Below are 27277 nucleotides of genomic sequence, written 5' to 3' on the forward strand. Positions count from 1 at the left end.
CATTCTGGGTAAGGATAAAGAAACGTCAAAAGACAGTCAGAAGTTTTCCCTGAAGTGTGGCAGCACCAAAATTAATGACTGAGGGGTTTGCTACAAATTATACAAAATGGTGACAATTTGTTTATCAACCTGCTTTATAGAATCCCTATAGTGTGGAGACAGGCCCATTGGCCCAACAGGTCCACACCAACCCTCTGAACAATATCCCAGCCAAACCCTTTACTCTTTATTTACCCCTGACCTACTCATCCTGGAACACTATAGGCAATTAAGCATGACCAATTCACCTAACCTGCATTCCAGATCTTGCCAGTTTATGGGACAACTTGCCCCATGAACCCAAACATTTGCAGGTTAAGTATTAGTCACATGAAGACACATGGCAAAAGTTCACAATCCTAAGGAGACGCCGTCCTCAAATCATAGTCAGGCACAACTTCTGAAAAAAAGACGATTGTCGATTTCTTTGTTTCACTGTGCTGTCACAAAATGTTCTCAAATCTTTTACACAGAACACTACCGATTGATACAAGATGTTAACCCATTTGCAGTTTGTTTAAAACAATTTTTCCATCCTCCTTATTTACATAAATTCTGACTGAAAAAAAAAGTAGTTTTTATTCACTTGAGTTTGTTTGATTCACTCACGTGATGTGGGCATTGCTGGCTGGTCAGAGTTTTTTTTGTCTGTTCCTCGTTGTCCTTGTCCCTTGTTGACGAACTGTCATCTTGAATCGTTGCAGTGAATTTGCTATAGCTAGACCCACAATGCCCTTAGGGAGGGAATTCCAGGATTTTGATCCAGTGTCGGTGAAGGAATGATGATATATTTCCAAGTCAAGATGGTGAATGGTTTGGAGGGGAACTTCAAGGTGGTGGTGTCTCTATGTATCTGCTGCCCTTGTCCTTCAAGATGGAAGTGGTTGTGAGCTTGGAAGGTTCCGTCTATGGACCTTTGGTGAATTTCTGTAGTGCAATGTTCAGATGGTGCACACTGCTGCTACGGAGCGGCTGGTGGAGGAGGGGGTGTCTTCTAATGGACGTAGTGCCGAATTAAGTGGGCTGCTTTGTCCTGGCTGGTGTCAAGCTTAGAATGATGTTGAAACTGCACCCATCCAGGAAAATGGGGAGCATTCTATCATTCTCTCTACTTGTGCCTTGTAGATGGCAGACAGGCTTTGGGGAAATCAGGAGAAGAGTTATCCACCACAATATTCCTAACCTTTAACCTGGCTCTTGTACCCACTGTGTTTATGTAGCAAGTCCAGTTGAGTTTCTGGTCAATGGTAACATCTAGGATGTTGATAGTTGGGGAAACTTAGTGCTGGTAATATAGTTGAACATCAAGGGAGTTGGTTAGATTGTCTCTTTTTGGTGATGATCATTGCCTGGCATTTCTGTGGTGCAGATGCTACTTACCACTTGTTGTCCCAAGATTTGATTTTAAATCAAATCTTGTTGCATTTAAACATGAACTTCAATGTCTGAGGAGTCACAAATGGTGCTGAACATTGTGCAATCATCAGTGAACATCCCTGATTCAGACTTTATGATGACAGGAAGGCGACTGAAGAAGCAAGTGAAGATGTTTGGACATAGGACACTACCCGAAGGGACTCCTATAGAGATGCCATAGAGCTGAGATGACAGATCTGCAACAACTACAAACATTTTCCCATATGTTAGGTATGACTTGAACCACTGGAGAGTTTGCCCAGGCTACCCATTGATTCCAGTTTTGCTAGGGCTCCTTGATGCTACACAATTGGTCAAATGTGGCCTTGATGTCTTACCTCACCTCTGGAATTCAGCTCCTTTGTCCATTTTTGAACCAAGGCTGTAATGAAGTCAAGAGCTGAGTCACCATGGTGGAATCCAAACTGGGTGTCACTGAGCAGGTTAATGCTGAGTAGATGTTGCATGATAGCACTATTGATCTCATTTTCCACCATTTTCCTGATGCGTGAAAGTAGAGTGATGGGGTGGTAATTAACTGGGTTGGATTTGTCCTGCTTTGTGTACACAGGGCAGACCTTGGGAATTTTCCATATTGTCTTTTAAATTCCCACGTTGTAACTGTACTGGAACAGCTTAGCCAGGAGAGCAGCAGGTTCTGGAACAAGTTTTCAATCCTATTGCTGGGATGTTGTCAGGGCCCATATCCAGTGCATTCAACCATTTCTTGGATGGAATGGAATTGGCTGAGGACTTGTATCTGTAATGCTGGGGACTACCGGAGGAGGCTGAGCTGGATCATCCAATGGCTGATGATTGCTACAGAAGATTCAACCTTATCTTTTGCACTGATGTGTTGGGCTCTTCCATCACTGAGGAGGGGGATATTTGTGCAGTTTTCTCCTCCAGTGAGTTGTTTAATGGTCCACCACCTTTCACAAGTGGATGTGGCAGGACAGCAGAGCTTAGATCTGATATGTTGGTTGTGGAATCAGTTAGGTCTATCTAGCTATCACTTGCTGCTTATTCCATTCGGCAAGCAAGCAGCCCTTCTTAGTATCTTCACCAGGTTGACACCTCATCCTCAGGTACGCCTGGTGCTGCTCCTGCATGCCCTCCTGCAATCTCCATTAAACCATGGTTGATCCCCTGCCTTGATGGTAATGGTTCAGTGGGGGATATATCGGGCCATGAGGTTGCAGATTGTGCTGGAGTACAATTCTGCTTTTGTTGATACTCCACAGTGCATCATGAATGCCTGGTCTTGTTAGATCCAAGCGAAGTCTGTTCCATTTAGCACGGTGATAGTGCCACACAACATGGCAGAGGTTATTCTCAAGGTGAGGGCGGGACTTGCCTCTTACCGATATTATCATGGATAGATGCATCCACAGCAGATTGGTAAGGATGAGGTCAAGTATATTTTTCCCTCTTGCTGGTTCCCTCACCACTTCCTGCACACCCAGTCTAGAGCTATGTCCTGTAAGACCTGACCAGCTCGATCAGTAGTGCTGCTGTTGAACATGGAATTCCCTCATCCAAAGTACATTCTGTGCCCTTTGGGAAGATATAGAACATTCTCCACACACCTTTTGAGTTAAATTCCACAGCAGTCCCCTAACCAATACAATTTAGAATTTTCACTTCTGCCTGAGGATCTTTCCCAGTAACAAGTGAAGTCAGTACAGGTCAAAAGCTACATTACTACACTGTGCAGACCGTAAAAACTCAGTTTGTACACTCACAAAAAGACAATCTACCACAGAATGATCACAGTTGCATCAAAGGTGGTTCTTCATTTCTCCTGAAGCAGCAGCATTACCTCATTTACTTTCTAAACATAAAAACATGCTACCAGAATCAACACTGCAATATTAAGGATAGAAAACATCACATTTTGCTGAATTAATTTAAGACTTTTTTTTAATTTAAGAGACAGACTCTGGGTTGTAAAACAACCCATTTCCACCCTCAAGATGTTTGAGAAATAATTTGACCTTCATTTATTTATTTATTTTAATCTCTCTTACCTTACAGCCTTCACAAGTGATCACTCCATAGTGGATCCCAGAGGACTTATCACCACAGATTTTGCAAGGTATTACTTCAATTTGAGCTACAAAAATAAAAGGATAAAGGATGTATTAGCATCAGTGCAAAAATCAATGGTAGATTGAAGGAAAAATGGTCAGAAAATGTGTGATTAGACATTATGGGCTTGATATTAACTTTTCTGGCAGTAGGGAGCAGGGAGAGCAGTTGGTAGGTGTACAGGGAATGTGAACAGATAGGTTATCTGTGACGTTCTAACTCCATATCTTTTGTGTAACATAATTGATAGATTCTTTGCTTGGAAATCCTATTGACTGGCTTATTTCTAGTCAGACATGGAGCAGTCCAGAGGAGATTGCAAGACCAAATACATGTGTGCCGCAGAAGAAAAGAGATGAGAACTATGGTGCTGTGATTGATCACCAAGTCCTGGTGAGTCCAGTCCAGGGACTGCCGGTTCCCAGCAAGTTTTGATATTTTGGAGGAAGTAAGAAGTCTAGGGGAGTTGAAAGACACTGGGTGGGTGAGACCTCAGCAGCGGATAAAATAGAAGCCTTTTCAGAAGGGTTTGTAGAGGAGATTGGAAGGGCAAGGGTGAGGTGTTACTGGTTTATTTGCAAGGAGTTGTCTGTTATGGATCAGGCCAAACCCCTCAAAACATTTCAAGAAGGTAGCCCAGACCCTAACTTTGCTGCTTGCTTTAAGCAGGTGTACAGTAGATATTCCAGGAGAGAATCAGCTGGTCAAACCAATTAATTTTAAACAAAACAATTCATTTACAAAATTACTGAATGAAACACAAAGAACAAAAAACAGAATACCAAATAATTTAACCTGTCCGAAAACTCAACAGACTATCCTAACTTAATGATGCTGTTCCAGACATTTGCAAAAATCCCCATAAACATCCCTTGACACAAAAGGTAAAAATCAAACACAAGTTCTTACAGGATAGGAGTCAGGTAGAGAGAGTACCAGCCTGGACCTGTTTCTGGGTCCAGCAGCTTTTCCACACACACTGCTAAAAACAAACAAATGAGAGAGAAGCTGAGCTGAGAGAACTGGCCGCTCCCCTTTCATTGGACAAAAGTGAGGACTGCAGATGCTGGAGATTCGAGTCGAGAGTGTCGGGCTGGAAAAGCACAGCAGGTCAGGCAGCATCCGAGGAGCAGGAGAATTGACGTTTCGGACAAAAGCCGAAAGGTTTTCTGATGAAGGACTTATGACTGAAACGTCAATTCTCTTGCTCCTCGGATGCTGCCTGACTAGCCATGCTTTTCCAGCACCACACTCTCAACTCAATTCATCCACAAGACATTGCAAAGTAACTTGTTACTGTCATGGCCACATTGCACATTGAAGGTCATGTGGGGAGGGAATGCAATTCAAAGGAAGATAGAACTAATAGCCCACAATTTCTGCTGGAACTTAATTTTCCAGAACTAAATTAAGGATCAGCTTATGGGCCTACTAGGAGCTGAACTGAAAAGATTCTGCATGTACTTTTAATTATGCAAAAGGCTAGATCACCTGTGAGGATTTTCCTCTTCTCAATTTTTAGTTTCATCTTTTAGTTCTCTGCATTTGCAACAAAAAAATTGTCAATTCTTCACATCATTATGCCACAGTACATTCAATTTTTATGGGCGTATCAAATCTGCAGTTTCAATTCTGTTGAGTAAGCATATCCTTTGTTTTATGATATAAAAGGTGTGCAATTTGTAGGTATTTTTAATTGTCAACCACAGCCAAAATGTTCTCATTTGATTTCTACCCACCATACCGCATGCTGTTTTCACAGCAACCCGCCACTCAGTGGATGGCTACAGAAAGGGCAGCACACCTTGCAAGAGGCCATCTTTGAAAGGCCACTGTATACCTAGACAACGATTGTAATCTGGCAGCGTATTAGAACAACCACAAAGCTGCCCAGGTTGACACTCGCTTGCACATAAACCCCATTTTCTCACTTTAGTCTCCATTTATCAACTACCCCACACACTATACCTGTCCTAACATCCTATCTGAACAAGCTCGGTCAATGCTACCTACTGTAAACCCATATCATTTTCTTGTCTTCCAATAGGGGAACAGCACATATACATAAGTAAATCAGACAAGACAGAATAACGTGAGCTTTATTTACAGAAAGCAAAGAGGATACAAATCCAGCCAATAGTGCCTGAACTCAACCCCTACAATGCCAAGGTAAAAACAATGACTGCAGATGCTGGGAACCAGATTCTGGATCAATGGTGCTGGAAGAGCACAGCAGTTCAGGCAGCATCCGAGGAGCTTCAGCAAAATCGGCGTTTCGGGCAAAAGCCCTTCATCAGGAATAAAGATGAAGGGCTTTTGCCCGAAACGTCGATTTTGCTGAAGCTCCTCGGATGCTGCCTGAACTGCTGTGCTCTCCCTACAATGCCAAACAGACTTTTGCATCATGACCAAAGTAGTCTTCTTCCTCCTTGAAAGAATAATCATGTTCCCATCTCGCCATCCAAGATCTTGCTTTGTTGCCTGCTCCATTGAGTACCACACAGGATGATGCTGCATACTCTGTCCAGATTGAGCTGAAGGGCTTCCCCCAAACTGGACCATGCAGTGGATCTTCAAGAACCTTCTGTTCTGCTCTACAGTCCTGGTTGAGGCTTAGCTGACTGTTGGGACCAGGTGGACCTCATTGACTAAGAAGTTCCTGATTGGGGTTATTAATCTGGGCCAACGACCCCTCATGGTCAACAAGGTCCCAATCACTACAGTGACATTACAACTGTGCTTCACGTCATCCATGAAGATGCCCAATGGTGTAAGCAGCCATGGTCACAGAGGGGAGCCTTTATCTGCCAGTAACTATCCATGTAAGGACCCCAACCCTCAAAAACAGCAGGTACATTCTGGAGCACTCTCCAGGTTAGTGCCAAGGTAGTGGGCACACAGATCCAGAAAGTGTTCAGGTGATCTGTGATCACCGTTACCCTTAATTAAATGGATGCCTTCCTATTGATGAATTCTGCAGCATTGTGATATGGTCCCTCAATTCCATGGGTGTACAGTCAATGGTATAGTGCACCTATAGAAAGTCAGCTGTGTTCCGGAGTTCTGCTGCCTGGGCTGCAGCACTGATCTCACTATTGGGATGAAAATGAATTATTGTGACCTTGTGTAGAAGACATTGGTCACTGTCTTGGTGTATTTGTGGCACATTTGATTGAAAGATCCCACACAGGTCACCCTTTGCTCCCTGGAAGGAACCATTGGCACCGACATTTGTGCAGCTGTGGTGCCTCATCGCCACTGGGAGAGACAGACTTCCTACTCCTGCAGCTGGCTCAGTTCCCTCTCAGTCTCTTAGGAAACACAGTCTGTGTCAGCAGTATGGCTTGTTTGTCCCTAGGAAACCGGGTCAGGACGAGAAAAATCTGGCACTCACGCATCCTAGGGTGCCTGCAACTGCAACTTCTTAGAGGTCATTGCTCTTCATACAGGTTCTCCTCCTGTATCTGTCTTTACTGCTGAGTTAGGCATTTACAGTGGCCAACATGGACGGCACAGTGGTTAGCACTACTGCCTCACAGCACCAGAGACCCGGGTTCAATTCCTGCCTCAGGCAACTGTCTGTGTGGAGTTTGCACATTCTCCCTGCGTCTGCGTGGGTTTCCTCTGGGTGCTCCGGTTTCCTCCCACAGTCAAAAAATGTGCAGGTTAGGTGAATTGGCCATGCTAAATTGCCCCGTTTTAGGTGAAGGGGGAATGGGTCTGGGTGGGTTGCTCTTCGGAGGGTCAGTGTGGACTTGTTGGGCCGAAGGGCCTGTTTCCACACTGTAGGGAATCCAATCTAATCATGTTACCTGTGGCAGAACTCATTACTTGGTGGAAATGACCTAAATTGAGAACAGAACAAACAAAAGAATTTATTTAGATCTCACAACAGTCATCAGTGGCATACCCTGCAGAGGAGGGTGGAACACACCACCACACAGTGAGATATGCTGGGCTTGGATAACAGGGACATGTCTGCAGTCTACAATCTGTCTCAGTGACTTGGTAAAGGTGCCAGTTGGTTGAGTGATCACCACATATTAAAAAGAGAGGGCATGCCCCTCTCAATCCTGGACCTACATCAAATGCTAAACTTCACAATGTATTCAGCACAGCCTGTGTGGCTCATTCAGGACTCTTGGAAATTACATGAATAGTGTAATTCCACCAGAATTTGCCTTTTGAACTATCATTGATGATAATTTCATCATTATATCAATTTAGAAGCAGCAATGGGAAGTAGCAAACTGGCTTTGACCAGCATTTAAACCCTAAGCATGTTATACTCTGATTGTAAATTAAACGTAGCTGCTTTGCAAAGGATCCTGCATTTTCTCCCATTGAACTGACATTGACCCTGCCCACCCTGGGTGTTGTCCCAGCCATTTTCTGCGAGCCCATCCCATCGAGAGAACAGAAAGTGATGACTAGAAATGCGGCTCATGGTGGGCACCATTAACATCAGGCTTCACTGGGTCACCACCTGACCTCAGAGCTTCCCTGTCCATGTTTATATCACAGTACCTTGTCTGCCCATTTTTACCCAAACCCCTGCATGGAGACCTGCCACATTAATCTTCACCTACAACTGCCTTTCCTGCCCCTGAGCCCCAGCATTACATTTTAATGCTGCCCATCCTCCTGTAGCCTACCATGCCCTCCAAAGCTGACTTGCATTCCCATTTGCCTTGAGTTTCTACTGTCAGCACCCTTATCCTCACTTCTACAAATGCCTCTGCTATGTATACTGTGATGGTCATGATAGGTTGAGAGATGACAGATGTCAGTGACCATGGATGAAGGGTGCATGAGTCTGGTGCCTGTTAATACTGCCCTGAGATGCTGTTGCCCAGTATCCAACATAGAGTTCATTCAGAGCAAGCGGAGAGCTGAATTTGCCTGTTGCCCAGTTCTTGTTTTTCTTTTTGCAAGGTTTTCCCAACGTTAATGTTATTTGCTGAGTTTGGCAAGATATTAATCAGGTGAGTTGTGCTGTTTACAAGGTATTTAATGATCAAGAATGATGATCAACTGACAACTCATCACTGCCTTGACAGAATTGTTCCATACCACTTGTGAAAAGCATAAATAATGGGATGAAATGATCTTGACATTGAGATAGACCTCATTGCATTTGTTGCCTGATTCCGCCATACACCTCATCATTGCCACATTGCTCAGACCCCTGTAAGATTCCACTCAGTGTCCTTAATATGGCAGGTTGTCACAGAGGCAGACAAAATTTGATATTGAGCCAGAAAATGAGTTAATGAGTGACACAGAAAATGAGTGACCAAAAGACCTGGACTTTAAGCTTGGTCATTTAGAAGAACTGCACACCTCTGTTTCTTATGACAATAATGATCAGGAGCATTCTCTATCCCTTTCCCAAAAGGAAAGATGTGGAGTCACATAACTCAGCATATACCTACTCTTGAATTTGAGGCCTACTCTGAGGTTCAGAAACGTCAGGTTTTGTTTTACCACTGAAAATTCAAAAATAATGGTTATTATTTTCTAATTTAAAGTCTTGTCTTCATAAGGTCATGTAATCAACTGCACAATGTCAAATTGTGATTGAGCTACAAGGAAAGGCTGACTAGACTGGGGCTATTTTCCCTGCAGTGGAGGCTGAGGCGTGGTCTGACAGAAGGTTCATAAAATCATGAGAGGCATGGATAGGGTAAATAGACAAGGTTTTTTCCCTGGGGTGGTGGAGTCCAAAACTAAAGGCGAGAAGGCAAAGATTTTAAAAAGAGACCCAAGGTGCAACTTTTTCACATAGAGGTGATTCTTTTGTGGAATGAGCTGCCAGAGGAAGTGGTTACAACATTTAAAAGGCATTTGGCTGGGTAGGTGAATAGTAAGGGTTGAGAAGGATATGGACCAAGTGCTGGCAAATGGGACTAGACTGATTTAGGATATCAGGTAGGCATGGACAAGTTGGACTGAGTTGTTTTAGTGCCGTATATCTCTATGACTCCATCTTAGACCTGGTCTCTAAACTGCACAGACATGCAGCCACTCAGTTTATTGGCACGTGGATGCATTAACTTTCAGTTTCAGAAGTCACTGTGTTGCTCTTGGGAAAGTTACAACAGGAAAAACCAGCAGCAAGAAAAGTTAGAGGGACTTTAGGATAGTAGGTATGAGTGGTCAGATTGTGTTTCTCTTGTCATCCACCTATTCCACAAAAATAACTAGGACCAAATGATTGTTTGGAATTATACATGTTGGTGTATTAAGATGACAGTGCTTTATATTCTAAAGACCTGTTACAGTAGTCCTGGAGAGTGTAATATGCAAACAATTGCAACAAGTCTTTCCAAAAGATCATACAAGGTTTTGGAATTGTTTAGCGAAATTAAAGAATTGGATTTTAATACCCTTATTAATTGATGATGGCAATTATTTATTTCTAACTGTATTTTAAGACGTTGAAAGTAAAAATCTATGTTTCATAGAAGCACTGGCTACATTAAAAACATTTAGTGAAAATATTCTAGCTTGTGGAGAAAGTAGAAGATGAACGTATCAATTGTATCAGAAAATTGTTGTGAAGATACCATGTATTTCTGTGTGATTTATACTTAGTTTGTGAAAAAAAATTGCAAAACACTTTTTCAGACATCTCCCCTGTGGAACAAGATGTTAAAGGATTATGTTGAAATAATGTGAACCTATCAAATTTTTACGGTATTAATCTTTTACAACACTATTGCTAATCTCTGTATGATATAGTATAACCTAACTGAGAAATAGCCAAAGACTAAAGGGAAACTTGAACTCTTTTTGCTGATAGTGCATACTTTTCTTAAATAGATTAAAGCCTAATCCTAAATACCATTCTGCGATATGAGCCCACGTCAAAACGCAGCTTACTGCGCAATGTTCATCGCAAAATGTTTCACAGTTATTATTCAATGTTTAAGTAAGGCTCTGTGCTTTGACCCTTTACACCTAAATTTTATTGAAATAAGTTAGACCTCGATCAAAAGAAACAATGCAACAACAGGACAATGGAGTTTTTGAACATCACAATTTTTCTTCAATTGAATCTATTTTCACTTCCAGCAATGAATGATAAATCTACAAATAAAATACAAGCAAATGGTGAAACCGTGCAACCTCTACTAAATTTCACTGAAAAAACAAAATCTTTTCAGATATAGCTTATGTTTAAGAAATATTTTATACCATAGCACAAATTAGATGTAAACCTTCGGAGTGAAGTCCTCTACTTACTTATAACTTCAGTTTTCATTTTCTGCTGTGTTTGGCACATGCTATCAATAAAAACAATAGCAGAAAATATTGTGATACTGTCTCCTTAACAGACAAAAATGATCCACTTGACAACCAGCACAACACTGTAATAGCATTAGAAAGGAAGAATTATTAAAGAGATGGACTGTACCATTCCAGTATTAAGACGGCAGGGGTGTCTACAGAACTTTGAGATCATTGTTGCTTTCACTTCCTTCCCTGTTCCCTGAGCTGCGGTTATCAGGAAATGTAGCTTTTGAGGAAACATTTCTGTGAACCCTTGAAGTTCCTTTTAAAAAAAAGCCAACTGCTCTGGGCTGGTGCATTTCTTTGATGAATGTAATTGGTTGAATCTCTGTCCTTGTAAAATACTGATATAGTAGCTGTACAATAGGAAGCAAGCCTCTTCAACTGACCGTATGAAGCCAAAATATGGTAGCTTTTTTAAAAAAAAACACACCTGGGCCATTACAGTACAGGTGCAAACAAGCGTCAATATTTAGAGTCAATGGCCTGAATCCAGCTGGAACAAAATAACAGTATCTTAAAACAGCTGATGTTATTAATTAGGAAATTCAAATTAAGAATACATCAGGTGATGTGAATCTCCTGAACTTGCTAGTCCAGTTACAATGGAGCTTGCTAGCTCAGTTGGCCGGATAGCTGGTTTGTGATGCAGACCAATGCCCAGAGCAAGGGTTTAATTCCTGTACTGGTTGAAGTTACAATGAAAAAAATAAGAGTCCAGTTACATATCTCAGTCTTTCATTGTTGGCATCCTCATTTAATTAGAAGGTTTTTTTGTTTGGATTTGTATATAACTTACTCATTAAACTGAACATAATAAAACATTTGGTAAATAACATTGTGCCCTTTGAACTTTATGATCCTTGACAACTGCCAAAAACCTTCTGGCCCAAGTGTTTAATATTAGGGATAAATGGTGGTATTGTAGAAATATCATTGGATTCGTAATCTAGACAACTAAGCTCTAATGACAGGGGTCCTGCCAAAGTAACTTGTAGAATTTAAAGTTCAATTAATGGTTACAGTTAAAAAAAATGTTGGAAGCTAGTCATGTTGAAGAAATTCACTTGGTTCAATAAAGTAAGGAAGGAAATCTGCCAGCCTTACATAGTTTGGCCTATTTTGATACCATACCTTTGAGTCTGAAGTACCATGCAAGTCACTTGGTTCAAGGACAATTTAGAATGTTGTATTTGGCACATAATCCAGATCAGATAGGACTGTACCTTTAAGACCGTTGCATCACATCTTTTCTTTTCAGATTTTGGAAGGTTAAATTTAAAGTTAAAGTAAATTTCAGGATGCAGAGACTCGTGTTCATGTCAATCGACAGCAACTAGGTGAAACAAAATCGGCCACTTCATTTGCGGCACCTGCCAAAGTACAGAATGTGATTTAAAACAAAATTTATGGGTCATGGGCAATGCCGGCTGGGCTAGCATTTTTGGCTTCTCTAGTTGCCCTCAAGAAGGTGGGGGGGTGGGGGGCAGAGTTCCTCCTTGAACCGCTGAAGACCATATGCTGTATGTAGAAGTGAATTGAATTGAATTGAAAGACTTGAAGAGCTGGTCATTGAATCCATACCTATCCAACTTTTCAGAAAAGCACTCTGGACAAACTTAAGGAAGTTATCTTAGATGCTTTACTAGAAAAAGGAAGAGTTAAATATGCAGGTTTACATTATTTGCAAATCATTAATTCTGAAGGAACTACTTTTAACAGGTTCAGTGAAACATCCAAATTTGCATGAGATAGTCTCACCCGTTGAGACTACTGGCATGCATGCATCTCAATGTTATTGCAATCCACAGGGTGACAAACTTATCAGCTTCAATGGCATGTATTCCACTCTGCAACAACGGTTCCATTTAGTCTGGTTACAGCAGAGTAAAGCAGATTCAACAAACTGTGTAAAATGATAATCAGACACAACAGCTCAAAAAAATCATTATTGGTGGATGGTCTGAATGCATCCAATACTTCCCTAAGCTGGGTCTGTTCTTTCTGGTCATTCAGAAAAGAATTGTATCTCCCTAACAATGTAATTTTCAGGGCAACTAAGTAATAATTCCACAAACTCTGGATCAACGCATATCAGACCATATATTATTTTTGTATTTGTTTACGGGATGTTAGTATCACTGGCTGGATAGCAATTTTTGCCCACAGAGTCGCTCAGAGTCAGAGTCAGTCACGTTGGTGTGAGGTCTGGAGTCATGTGTAGGCTAGATCAGGCATGGATGGCAGTTTCCTTTCCTGCAGGGCAGTGAAACAAATAGGTAATTCCAAAAATTAGAAATGGTTCATTATTAGACTCTTAGTCCAGATTTTTATTAAATTTAATTTCCATCATCTGCCATGATGGGATTACAACTGGGATAGCTAGAACAGTACGTAGGTCTCTGGATGAATAGTCTAATAATAATTCCCCTCAGCTATCAACTCTCCAGAACAACTGGATGTAACAGATAACCAGGAGGTTGGTGCATGAATCCCCATAGTGGCCTGGCATTAAAAGGACAGAAATCAAATCATCAAGTTGTGTGGAACATGTCTATTCCTTCATCATCACCGAGTGTGAAAACCTCCACTTCTGCATGAACTTTCTTCTGAACCATGGTATGAAATCACGACTGCTATCTTTTGTGTCCAAGGACATGATTACCTTTTGGTGAATGGTTATTTCACCAAATTTGATTTTGTGGCAAAGCAAAGACATTACCAGTGAAATGGTTATTGACATATCGACCACCATATTCAGAATGTTTGATGAACCTCAACAAATTGTATCCAACAGTCCACTGTACTATTACACTTTCCAAGGCATTTACAGGAGACAGGGCATTCAAAATATTTTTCTCTCCACTACCCTCAGTTGAGTGGTCTTGCAGAAAACCCATGATTTGCAAAGTGATTTGCCAAAATACTTGGATAGCTATGTTGAATCCACGTGTTTCTTTTCTAGGCAATGGATTACCTTCACTGGCAGTTCATGTTTGGAACATAGATCCATACAAACTCTACTCTCCCACACTCATCACAGAACCACATGTACATGACACGCTGTTGGACAGAAGGGAAAAAGTAGAACGAGAGCTTGACCAACAAGTACACAGACGCTCTCCCACCTTGAAGCATGAGGGTTCAGAACTGTCACATGAACACATGAGTGTCCGGCCTAGGTTACATGATAAGAGCAAGATGATGCATATGTTGGAGAGCTAAAGTAAAAACAGAAAGTGTTGGAGAAACTCCACAGGCCTGGCAGCTGCTGTGGAGAGAGAAAAACAGAGTTAAGATTGAGTCTGGTATGACTTTTTTTGGAACTGAAGGGGACTGGAAAATGACACCTTTTACATGTTGGTAAAGAGGGAGGAGGAATAAGTAGAACAGATTGTGAAGGAGACTATAACAATAGACCATGAGCTAAATGGTAGTAGAGGAAAGATATATAATCAAGTTATATGTGCATGGTAGAAAATAGTAGAAAATAGGTCATTTGGATTCAAATTAAACAACATCTGGAATTAAGAGTCTAATGATGACAATGAATCCATTGTCAAGAAAAACCCATCTGGTCACTAATGTCCTCTCAGGAAGGAAACTGCCATCCTTCATAGGTCTGGCCTACATGTGACTGCAGACCCACAGCCATGCGGTTGACTCTTAACTGCCCACTGGGCAAATTTAAGGACAGACAACAAATACTGGCCCAACTAGTGACACCCTCAGCCTGTGAATAAATTTTTAAAATTATGCTCATCAACAGGGATGAATGAAGCTGAGAGCTATGGGAATAATGAAGATCTGGCATTCCAGATAATAGATGTTAAACAAAATCCACCTAACTTGTCTGAAGCAAATCTAAAGCTTGCAGAGTCAACTATGCATCTTCCAGAAGAGAACTGCAGCATTTCAAAGGCCACTAAGCCATTTTAACATGAATAAATCCCAAACAATCATTAATCTATCTTATTTCAGCTTTTGGAAGTCTCCCTGGTGAATTTTATCTTGAAGTAGATGAGAGTGTGAGAATAACTTAGCATCTGCAAGGAGAGTTCCGGTTGCCATCAGTTCCAAGCTGTAAGACAAGGTAGAGTTAGAAAAGAAGGAATCTGTCAACAAAGCGCCAACTCCGAAAGAATGGATTAACAGCATGGTAGCAACAAAACAACTGAGTTTGTGTACATTCAAAGGATCTCCAAACATTGAAAAGGACTCGCTGCCCCATGTCAACCATTTGAAGATATTTTGCTACAGCTTGCCATGGAAAAGGCTTTTACTTCCCTCAATGTGAAGGATGGGTACTGGCAAGTGTAGTTGAGAGAAAGCAACAGTTTGTGAACTATATTTTGGGCAATATTCAGAAGATGGAGATCCTTTGCATCAAAATTGGTAGAAATCTATATGATGCGTCCTTGAACAATATTGTCCTAATTTTAATAATTTGGCATTTGAGGTAAATAATATAGCATCAATCAAATCATAAGATCACAACACTAACAGCAGTCAAGTGAAAGAATTAATTTGCTGGTTTTCTGTAAATGCTTAGAATGCATCCTGTCACCAGTGCACTCAAATCTGGATGTATGCAATATGCTGTCTGATGACAGATCCAGATTCCACAATTCCCTAACTAGCCAGCTATCCTAGTTAGCCCTGTCTCATCAATTTGTATGAAACCATTAACATTTTATATCCCTCCAAATAACAGCCAAACAGATGGATTTGATCTTCAGCTGCTAATTAAAAGAGAGTCATCATCATGATTTCCAAGAAATCCTCATGGAGTCAGCTTTTCTAAACGTCTCCATCAAAATGTCGCTTCAGATCCATCACAGAAAGGGGGAGATGTTTTAAATCACAATCCCTCCCCCACTATACTTTTCTGAGGGAGTGCTGTGAGAATTCTTTTCATACACCTCAGTGACACTTACAACAAAATTTAACACGATCAACACCTTCCAGCCAGTAGGTGCTAGGAATACCAAAATTGTAGCAACTGCTGGAGGATAAACCATGAGGTGCAATTTTAGCAGAGAAACAGGAGTAGGTTCTTCAGCTTCTCAAGCCTCCTCATCTTCTCAGTCCGATCAAGACTAATGTGCACCTGAAATCTTAGTTTAACATCCCTTATTAATCTTATCTGACAAAATAAAATCGACTGATCAGTTTTGAGTTTTAACTGCCACTACAATTGGCAGTCTTTTTTTAAAAAAAAGTTAACAGTTTTAGCAACTAATGTAACAATTATATAGCTGTGATTCTATGGAAGTTAGCTCTTGTAGATCACATGTTAACCAGTATCCAATTTGGGACAGATATTTCTGGAGAAAGGCATTTGGTGGTGTGTCCCATTGCCAAGACTTTCATTTGCATCCTGCAACTCAATCTTTTGTGGCATAATTTACTGGGAGTGCAGCTGATCAAGATCAGTGGGACACTTGGTACTCTGTCAATGGCAGAACCAATGATCTATCTCCTTGACTCATGAAAATTTAAAGATTGAAAAATAATTGTGGGGGAGAAGGAAGGTGAAATAGAATTGTTAAAGGATCAGATACTAAGATTGAATTTAAAAGAAAGCAAAATGAAAAGAAATAAAAATATCCAAACAACCGTGCATACTCAAATTGTATTTAAAATGAAAATTAACATCTGAAGAAATTAAACTTCAGAAGTTCAATTTGTTCTACATTCTCTCAAGATATATGTGGGCATTGATTCTGTTTGTGGTTTGCTATATATACCACAAACAGTTGGGTTCTTTTGACTCTGATATCTAAGTTTATTTGTAACAGTAAGTATTTACAAGGCTGTAGTATCACAGACTTATACACAGTCAAGTTTCGACGCCTACTGAAGTTACTGTAGGTTACACTTAATCGATTGACTGCATTGACTTCATTACACAGAATAACTGAAGGCAAGCAGGTACCTTTTATACCAAATGTTGTGATGTCATGTAACGATCTTAAAAAGGTACCGGCCTGTCTGGTCTGGAATTTACCCAAAAATACAGCTCCCCCATCTTTTTAGACCATAAGACCAGAAGACATAGGAGCGGAAGTAAGGCCATTCGGCCCATCGTGTCCACTCTGCCATTCAATCATGGCTGATGGGCATTTCAACTCCACTTACCCGCATTCTCCCCGTAGCCCTTAATTCCTTGTGACATCAAGAATTTATCAATTTCTACCTTGAAGAGATTTAGCGTCCCAGCCTCCAGGTAGTACTGGCCCACCACTCTCTGGCTGAAGAAATGTCTCCGCATTTCTGTTCTGAATTTACCCCCTCTAATTCTAAGGCTGTGTCCACGGGTCCTAGTCTCCTCGCCTAACGGAAACAATTTCCTAGCGTCCACCCTCTCCAAGCCATGTATTATCTTGTAAGTTTCTATTAGATCTCCCCTTAATCTTCTAAACTCCAATGAATACAATCCCAGGATCCTCAGCCATTCCTCATATGTTAGACCTACCATTCCAGGGATCATCCGTGTGAATCTCCGCTGGACACGCTCCAGTGCCAGTATGTCCTTCCTGAGGTGTGGGGACCAAAACTGGACACAGTACTCCAAATGGGGCCTAACCAGAGCTTTATAAAGTCTCAGTAGCACAACAGTGCTTTTATATTCCAACCCTCTTGAGATAATTGACAACATTGCATTCGCTTTCTTAATCACGGACTCAACCTGCATGTTTACCTTTAGAGAATCCTCAACTAGCACTCCCAGATCTCTCTGTACTTTGGCTTTACGAATTTTCTCACCGTTTAGAAAGTAATCCATGCTTGTATTCTTATTTCCAAAGTGCAAGACCTCGCATTTGCTCACATTGAATTCCATCAGCCATTTCCTGTCTGCCAGATCCAAACTGTCTAGATCCTTCTGCAGCCTCCCCACTTCCTCAGTACTACCTGCCTGTCCACCTAACTTTGTATCATCGGCAAACTTCGCTAGAATGCCCCCAGTCCCTTCATTTTTCCATTTAAAGAACTGGGTCCTCCCAACCCTCATCTATCAGACAGAACATACAAACGTTTCAAAACTTACCAACAGATTTAAGATCAGTTTCTTCCCTGCTGTTATCAGAATTATGAACAGACTTCTCGTATATTAGAGTTGATCTTTCTCTGCACCTTCTCTGTAGCTGTAACATTTTATTCAGCATTCTGTTCTATTACCCTAATGTACATATGTAACGTATGATTTGTCTAGTTAGCAGGTAAAACAATACTTTTGATAATAATAAATCAAAGCAAATAATTTTCAGGTAACATGTACAGGGATGTGTGTGGATATATATGTATATACATTTCTGTGCATTCAGATAATGCCATGGTGACCAACATGACCAGGTCTAGTCCTTGTCAAGTCATGATAGCTGTATTATGTAACTTCATTCTGTGGTCTGAATTTTGTCATTGAGATGAGTTCTGAATGTAAGTTTTCTCACTGAGCTGGAAGGTTCGTTTTCAAATGTTTCATCACCATACTAGGTAACAACATTAGTGAGCCTCCAGGGAAGCACTGTGGTACGGCCCACTTTTTTATTTATGTGTTTTGGTTTCCTTGTGTTGGTGATAATATTTCCTGTTCTTTTTCTCAGGAGATGGCAAATGGGATCCAAGTCAGTGTTTATTGATAGAGTTCAAGTTAGAGTGCCATACTTCTATGAATTCTCATGCATGTCCCTGTTTGGCTTGTCCTAGGATGGATGTGTTGTCTCAGTCGAAGTGGTGTCCTTCTTTATTTGTATTTAATGATACTGGTGAAAGTGGGTCATGTCATTCTGTTGCTAGTTGATGTTCAGGTATCCTGGTGGCTAGTTTTCTGCTTGTTTGCCCAATGTAGTGTTTGTTGCAGTTCTTGCAAGGTATTTTGCAAATGACATTAGCTTTGCTTGTTGTCTGTATAATGTCTTTCAAGTTCATTAGCTGCTGTTTTAGTATGATTTGTGATACTGAATGACAGCACCAATCCAAGAAAACCTAAACACGAATAAAAAAGTGGCTATACCACCAGTGCTAACTCTTTAAATTTTCATGAGTCAAGGAGATAGATCATTGGTTCTGCCATTGACAGAGTACCAAGTGTCCCACTGATCTTGATCAGCTGCACTCCCAGTAAATTATGCCACAAAACATTGAGTTGCAGGATGCAGATGAAAGTCTTGCCAATGGGGCACACCAACAAATGCCTTTCTCCAGAAATATCTGTCCCAAATTGGATACTGGTTAACAAGTGATCTACAAGAGCTAACTTCAATAGAATCACAGCTATATAATTGTTGCATTAGTTGCTAAAACTAATGCAACAATTTTTTAACTTTTTTAAAAAAAGACTGCCAATTGTAGTGGCAGTTAAAACTCAAAACTGATCAGTCGATTTTTTTTGTCAGATAAGATTAATAAGGGATGTTAAACTAAGATTTCAGGTGCACATTAGTCTTGATCGGACTGAGAAGATGAGGAGGCTTGAGAAGCTGAAGAACCTACGCCTGTTTCTCTGCTAAAATTGCACTTCATGGTTTATCCTCCAGCAGTTGCTACAATTTTGGTATTCCTAGCACCTACTGGCTGGAAGGTGTTGATCATGTTAAATTTTGTTGGAAGTGTCACGGAGATGTATGAAAAGAATTCTCACAGCACTCCCTCAGAAAAATATTGTGGGGGAGGGTTTGTGATTTAAAACATCTCCCCCTTTCTGTGATGGATCTGAAGCGACATTTTGATGGAGACGTTTAGAAAAGCTGACTCCGCAAGGATTTCTTGGAAATCATGATGATGACTCTCTTTTAATTAGCAGCTGAAGATCAAATCCATCTGTTTGGCTGTTATTTGGAGGGATATAAAATGTTAATGGTTTCATACAAATTGATGAGACAGGGCTAACTAGGATAGCTGGCTAGTTAGGGAATTGTGGAATCTGGATCTGTCATCAGACAGCATATTGCATACATCCAGATTTGAGTGCACTGGTGACAGGATGCATTCTAAGCATTTACAGAAAACCAGCAAATTAATTCTTTCACTTGACTGCTGTTAGTGTTGTGATCTTATGATTTGATTGATGCTATATTATTTACCTCAAATGCCAAATTATTAAAATTAGAACTATATTGTGCAATGACACATCATACAGATTTCTGCCAATTTTGATGCAAAGGATCTCTATCTTCTGAATATTGCCCAAAATATAGTTCACAAACTGTTGCTTTCTCTCAACTACACTTGCCAGTACCCACCCTTCACATTGAGGGAAGTAAAAGCCTTTTCCATGGCAAGCTGTAGCAAAATATCTTCAAATGGTTGACATGGGGCAGCGAGTCCTTTTCAATGTTTGGAGATCCTTTGAATGTACACAAACTCAGTTGTTTTGTTGCTACCATGCTGTTAATCCATTCTGTCGGAGTTGGCGCTTTGTTGATAGATTCCTTCTTTTCTAACTCTACCTTGTCTTACAGCTTGGAACTGAGGGCAACTGGAACTCTCCTTGCCAGATGCTAAGTTATTCTCTCATCTACTTCAAGATAAAATTCACCAGGGAGACTTCCAAAAGCTGAAATAAGATAGGTTAATGATTGTTTGGGATTTATTCATGTTAAAATGGCTTAGTGGCCTTTGAAATGCTGTAGTTCTCTTCTGAAAGATGCATAGTTGATTCTGCAAGCTTTAGATTTGCTTCAGACAAGTTAGGTGGATTTTGTTTAACATCTATTATCTGGAATGCCAGATCTTCATTATTCCCATAGCTCTCAGCTTCATTCATCCCTGTTGATGAGCATAATTTTAAAAATTTATTCACAGGATAAGGGTGTCACGAGTTAGGCCAGTATTTATTGTCTGTCCTTAAATTTGCCCAGTGGGCAGATAAGAATTGACCGCAAAGCTGTGGGTCTGCAGTCACATGTAGGCCAGACTTGTGAAGGATGGCGGTTTCCTTCCTGAGAGGACATTAGTGAACCAGATGGATTTTTCTTGACAATGGATTCATTGTCATCATTAGACTCTTAATTCCAGATATTTCTTTAATTTGAATCCAAATTCCAACGTGGAATTTGCATCTGAGCCCCGAGAGTATTACCTGGATCTCTGAATTAACAACCTAGCGATATTATGGCTAGGCCGTCATCTCCCCTATCATATATATGTTAACACATTGCTCCAATGAAGCTTTTCGGGCTTCATGTTTCACCATCTCGAGCTGCTTTGCCTCAAGTCTGCAAAGCTTGTGTTGCTGCATGAAACACCAATATTAATTTAACATTTCAGATTCAATTGATGCTCTCCTTCGCAGACAACATTCTACCAGTAACAAACCATTAGACCTATTGTATGGTGTAGAGTGATTTACCGGAACTATTGGCTGACATCAGTCTAGCAGCCATATTTATAGGTTTACTTTGCAAAATAATTCAGTGCTTCTTGAATTATAGCTCAGTTTTCCCATGTTAGGCAGGCTTTCTTTTCTTTTTGCATGTTGTTCTGTAATATTTACACAATGTATTCTGGACTTCATATTTTTCAAATTTCTTCTGCAAATTTTCTTCCTTTTGTCTTCCCATGTATTGTACTCATTTAGCCTGCAGTGTGTCACAGCATAATACAAAGCCTTTTTAAAAATATCATTAATGCAGTCAAGCAGATGATTTACTACCTCAAAGCTTCTGTCCATGCCAAGAACTTTTAAAAATGTACATTTCTCCTGTTAGCAGGGGTATACTCTATGAAATGTTTTACACCAAAGAATAATTTTACCTTTGATGAAACAAACAGTTGTCCAAACTCTCAAGATTCAGCAAGATGTATCATTGCTATCTTGCACACTGATAAATAGCTTGTCTCTCCCACAGCACTGATGCTGAACACATACTGCTTAAGTAATAGTATGTGTTCAAAGTATGTATGTAAAATCTCGAATATTTCTTCTATCTGGATTATCTGCTACTCAGTCAGGTCTAGGCAGCAATATAGGTTGCAGAAAATATTTCTTTAGCATTTATAATCAGGTTATTATTCTTAATTGCTCGGTCTTTTTATTTACATCAGTGGCTATTTCATAGTTTTGCAACATTGTGGAAATATTTCAATTCTACTTCACAGCTTCAATTTCCTTCGCAACAGGGAATCAAAGTTCACAGCCATCCTGACTCACCCAGCATTTACAAGTTGCAGATTGGAGATTTTAATTATTCCTTGGTGTTTTTGCAATAATGAGCTTTGAAAATTCACTGAGGTTTAAAATATTTTTGACATCATGTTTTAAGCAAATGTGATAATGGTAGGCACAACCTAATGTGAAAACAAGCCAAAGCAGGATTTTTCACATGACTATGGAAGCCAACCAGTACATTACGTACAATTATATTTCTCCAAATAAATTCACACAGTCTAGGGCCAATTTTTTTTAATTGCAGTTTTCGACAATATTCATTCAATCAACATTACATCAAAATATACTGGATTGGTTCAATTAATGTACTGTATAATCTTACTAATCGTTCAGTTACTTGACTAATGTTTGCATGACTACTGTTGTGATCTCAGCAGATATTACTGGACAAGTCAGATCCCAGACTGAAATCTGGCTTGATAGATCATATTTTGTATTTTTTTGGTTTTACTAAAACATAAGCATGCATTGCTGCAGATTTCATTTTAACAATAAAACAGGAGTTCATTGTGCAAAAGGAAATAGAATAAACAAAACTATTGTGCAAAAGGAGATTAATAGAATTTAAGTAAAAACAATGTAAGTAAAAAAACGTTTGTAAAATCTCTTACCTTTAATCTCAACAGCATCAGAGATTATAGTAACCAGATATGAGAGTGTGAACGGTCTCGGCTTTATCACACATCAGGGTCGACTTAACAGCTGCTTCAATTTCTGTTCCTGAGAAGCTTACAGACTGGAGTTTTTGAGCCTTCATGCAGCAAGTGTAGACTTACTCAACTCTAAATAACCCTTCAGGGTTTTAACCAAGCAATCTGATCTGGAACTTTGAAACTAAACAGTTTCGCCTGAGGTAACTTATTTCTTAATTATAAACCATTTCCTTTCATCAGGACTAACTGTTTTATACATCCACTTTCAGCTAAAACATCCACAAAAATGAAACCCCAATGTTTTTCCTTCCAAGCTGTGTTTACCACAATGAAAAAAAGTAATCTGACTCGAAGCTGAAAGCTTAATGCACAACTGTTTATATTACTCACTTGTAAAAACACATCACTATGGTTACAGAAATAACTACAAGTTGATCATAAACTCCAGTTCAAAACATTATGCCCATAATTCAAAGTTAAGTTCTAAAATAAATAATATTAAAATATTAATAAATCACATCTTATGCACATTGCTCAGATTAGAACTCAACATTCCAGCTTCTTTGTTTCCAAATATGTTCTACTAGGTTGTTTGACAAAACCTCATCGACCTGACTTCTGCTTTCTTCCCATACACTTTGTTCCCTTTCTCCCTAATACGTTCAGTATTTTCTGAATTATTCATTCCTCCCCACCACTCCCCCCACTTCCCATCAATTGCTGTAGTTTTCTGTTGTTTTGGCAGCTTTTATACATTTAGCCCATTATACAATTGAAAAACTCTAATTTGGGAGATATTGAGTGCAGGGTTTGAATTTCCTGAATATCCACTGGTAATTCAAAGCTAAATCTGTACGAACCCTAAGAAATTTGACAGTGATATTTTACAGATAATTAGATCAAAGGAAAAAGTGACATTTTCTCAGGTGCACATACCCTCCCTCCTTATACTCAAAATTCTCATAATTAAAGAGTCTGTAGATTTAACTATTACACATTTGTGAACGACATCAATTGCCAAACTCATTTAAACAGTTGTGGATTGATTATTCAAGCATGCTCAGGTTACCTTCTAGAGACACTCCTGGAGATTATCTCAAAGCAGCTCAGTTATGAAAATGGAGGTAAATATATAAACATAGATTAGATTACTTACAGTGTGGAAACAGGCCCTTCAGCCCAACAAGTCCACACCAACCATCTGAAGAGCAACCCACCCAGACCCATTCCCCCACATTTACCCCTTCACCTAACACTACGGGCAATTTAGCATTACCAATTCACCTAACATCTTTGGACTTTGGGAGGAAACTGGAGCACCCGGAGGAAACCCACGCAGATACGGGGAGAATGTGCAAACTCCACACAGACAGTTGCCTGAGGTGGGAATTGAACCCAGTCTCTGGCGCTGTGAGGCAGCAGTGCTAACCACTGTGCCACCCCAAGGAGGAAACCCACACAGATACGGGCAGAATGAGCAAACTCTACACTGAGTCACCTGAGGCAGGAATTGAACCCGGGTCTCTGGCGCTGTGAGGCAGCAGTGCTAACCACTGTGCCACCGTGCTGCCTGTATCTTATGTTACAGAAATATTTCAATGTTACTACAGACTCAGTGATATACCAAGAGAGATGGATAAGATAGCTTAGTAATAAGCCTTTCCAGGCTTACATGTACAGATGAATAATATAAAAGAGACATCCAATGGAGACTTACTAATACTCACTAAAAATGAAACATACTAGATGCAGGATATGGTCCATCAAGCTCTATGGTAGTTCAGAAGCGCTTTTGAAGGTCAAATAATTCACATGGTCCATGTCTCTGATCAAATTAGTGACAAAAACTACACAAGGAGCAGAATGTTTTTACTCAAAATGTGAATCGAAATTAGAACTTATGCTCAGATTTATAATTTTCAAGAATACAGGAGTGCATTATGCTCAAGATACTTTAAGAACATCATGCAATGCAGTCTCTTGATAGCTTCAAAGATATCAGAAGTTATAAATGGGTCACATCATTTTTAGCCATTCACTATGCTGAAAGTTTATTTATTTGTGAACAATGTATTATAAGAAGTCTTCAGTGATTGGTGTCATATCCTGAAGACATCAGGATATGACATCAATCCCACACCAAAATCTTATGTTTGCACTACTAAAATTTTTGGGTTATTGCACTAGACATTAAGTTTTTTTAAAAAGTCATTCCTGTAAGTGAATCCCATGTTCCATAGAATCCAGAATGCATTTTCCAATATTTCAGAGAAAGCATGAGTGGATTGGATCTAAGAGCTGGATCTTAAAGAGGGACTACAAGCAGATAGTGGGGAATAGAGGAGAGAGCTGCAGGGAGGGATTCTGAACATAGTGCTGAAGGCATAACTGCCAGCAACATGGTGAAGAGGGGAGAGTACGATATAAAAAGAAAATACCATTGGTATTATAAAATCGTGTCCACATAAGAATGTTTTACATTGGTGACAGTTTAGTTTAGACAACATTACAGCAGCATCTGTCTCAGTTCTCCAAACTTGTATTGCAAAAGCTGGCTGAACCTTTTTGTTATACCAGAATATCAATGAATACTGCTCTGTTATGATGCAAGCTTACTAAGTTCCAGCAATAAAAGGTCCATATGAATGTAGAGTAGAATAACTGCAGAGAGCACTCTATAGTGTATCGAGTTTAGAAGTAGGGTGAAGGAGTTAAATATATTAAAATGGGTTTCAATGAAGGCTGAATAAAAAGAAAAGAAATTATCATGAACCAGAACAGAAAAAAATGCAAGGCTATTCCAAATCTAAATGAGAAACAAAGTTGGAACAAAATGCCATTTCAGGGAATTAGTTACCACAGTTCTAACTGAGCTGCAGGGCCCTGTGCTGGCATTGTCTCACTAACAGGGGTCCACATGGATTTGTCCCAGAAGGAAATGGAATCAAAAGATTAGAACAATAATTGACAGACTTACATTAAGTGACAATCAAACAAGAATGCAAAGAACATCCCGACAGCATATTGTGTTTTGAAGTTGCAATTGCTGATTGATTTACATTTTCCTATAGTTCTTTTTCAGCATGCACAGGGAATTTTAAGCAGGAGCGAGCATGGATGGGGCTGTAAGTGGCTTTCTTTTATCATTTTGCCAAACAGATGGGATGCTGTTCACACATCAAATGCTTTTTATTTCTTTTTGTTGATTTCAGCCAGCAACTTGTGAAGCAGGAAGCCAATGCACTTTGAACAAAATTTGAACAATATTGTTTTTCTGGATACATCTGTTGTACTGCACAGGAAGTGTTGAACAGAACATTATTATGGAGAAGTTGAGAACCAATTTTGGTCAACTATAGGAACTAAATAAGTTTAATTTAGGAGGCAAGTTGTGGATACTTGGTTTGTTCTCCTGCTGGTTTAAGTCTGTTTACTACAGTTGAAGGCTTGATGCTATATATCGACATAAATAAGTCTGTTCAGCTGTACTCTTATTTCTGCAAATTTTGGTGTACGTCACATACATTGCACCCAGACTGTTCACAAAATCTGTTTGAAATGCTTTCTTAGTGCATTTTCTTTTATTTTCTGTGTTACTTCACTATGTGCCATTTCTCCTTTCAAGTATTATGCAACCTTATATAGTTACAACGCTCAGACACTCAGTCGGTACTTCAAAGCAGGCCAGTGGGAACAGATTTTATGTCTGAATGGTTTTTGAAGAAGAGATTTATTTTTAGACCTCTAGGGAAGTGAGACATCCAACCACTGCAAGATTTTCAAAGAATCAAATCCATATCCCCTTCCCATTCTCTGTGAATGATTAATAATCTAGTACCTAAGAAAGTCTGAAATGGGAAACACCAATTAAACCAAGATTCTGCAGCAGTCTTCATATGTACAGATCTTTCAACCACATGTGCCTTGTCTCTTTTGCTTCTGAGGGGGTATTTAGTGGACAAGCAGCATAGTCAATGTAGAATGAATTTCTTAGGCTAACTTGCTACTGTGTTTGTGAACCTGCAGTGCAGACTGAGCAGGTCCAAAATCCTTAAAATCAAATTCAACTTTCAAAACTGTCAACTCTTGGTTCCTGGAGTGAATTTGAAATTCTGGAAGCTTTTTAAAAGGCTGCACTCAAAATGCTAATATTTAAGATAAGGGCTCAGGCAATTAATTATAATCTATTGGCATCGATGGAGGTTTGGTTGATGGGCAGAGGCTAGGAATAGATTTAAGTGGGCCGTTAAACCTACTGAAGTGTCACAAGCATAAATGCTAGGGACGCAGCTATTTTCTTATACACTTTTTTGAGATGTGTGCAAGGCTGGCTGGGCCAGTGTTTATTGCTCATCCTTAATTGCCCTTGAGAACGGAGTGGTGAGCTGACTTCTTGAACTCTGCAGTTCATTTAGTGCAGGCAAACCCACAATGGAGAGTGTTCTAGGATTTTGAATCAGCAACACTGAAGGAATGGTGACTTATTTCAAATCCAGGATGGTGAGTGGCTTGGAAGGGAATTTTTTCATGTATTTTTGTCCTTATCCTTCTAGGTGGTAGTGTTGTGGGTTTGGTGAATTTCTGGAGTGTATCTTGTTACTGTGCACTG

General features: G+C 39.9%; 1 protein-coding gene across 3 annotated transcripts in view; it reads right to left on the bottom strand.

Annotated features, from left to right (window-relative positions):
• rorb (RAR-related orphan receptor B) overlaps nucleotides 1–27277 on the bottom strand; it is a 262305-nt gene that overhangs the window by 82565 nt on the left and 152463 nt on the right. Inside the window, exons 1-2 of one of the 3 annotated variants that reach the window (XM_043712175.2) lie at nucleotides 10795–10862; nucleotides 3486–3571 (exon numbers count right to left, since the gene is read on the bottom strand). In XM_043712175.2, coding sequence (XP_043568110.1) covers nucleotides 3486–3571; nucleotides 10795–10834 — 126 coding nt within the window. In that variant the 5' untranslated portion in view covers nucleotides 10835–10862. Of the gene's footprint in view, nucleotides 1–3485; nucleotides 3572–5037; nucleotides 5086–10794; nucleotides 10863–27277 lie in introns of those variants that run through there. The other 2 variants (XM_087997921.1, XM_043712184.2) reach the window with 2 other exon arrangements.

This window comes from Chiloscyllium plagiosum, unplaced genomic scaffold (assembly GCF_037043375.1).
Source record: "Chiloscyllium plagiosum isolate Xiang-an unplaced genomic scaffold, Cpla_swu_hap1 HiC_scaffold_2, whole genome shotgun sequence".
Taxonomy (NCBI): domain Eukaryota; kingdom Metazoa; phylum Chordata; class Chondrichthyes; order Orectolobiformes; family Hemiscylliidae; genus Chiloscyllium; species Chiloscyllium plagiosum.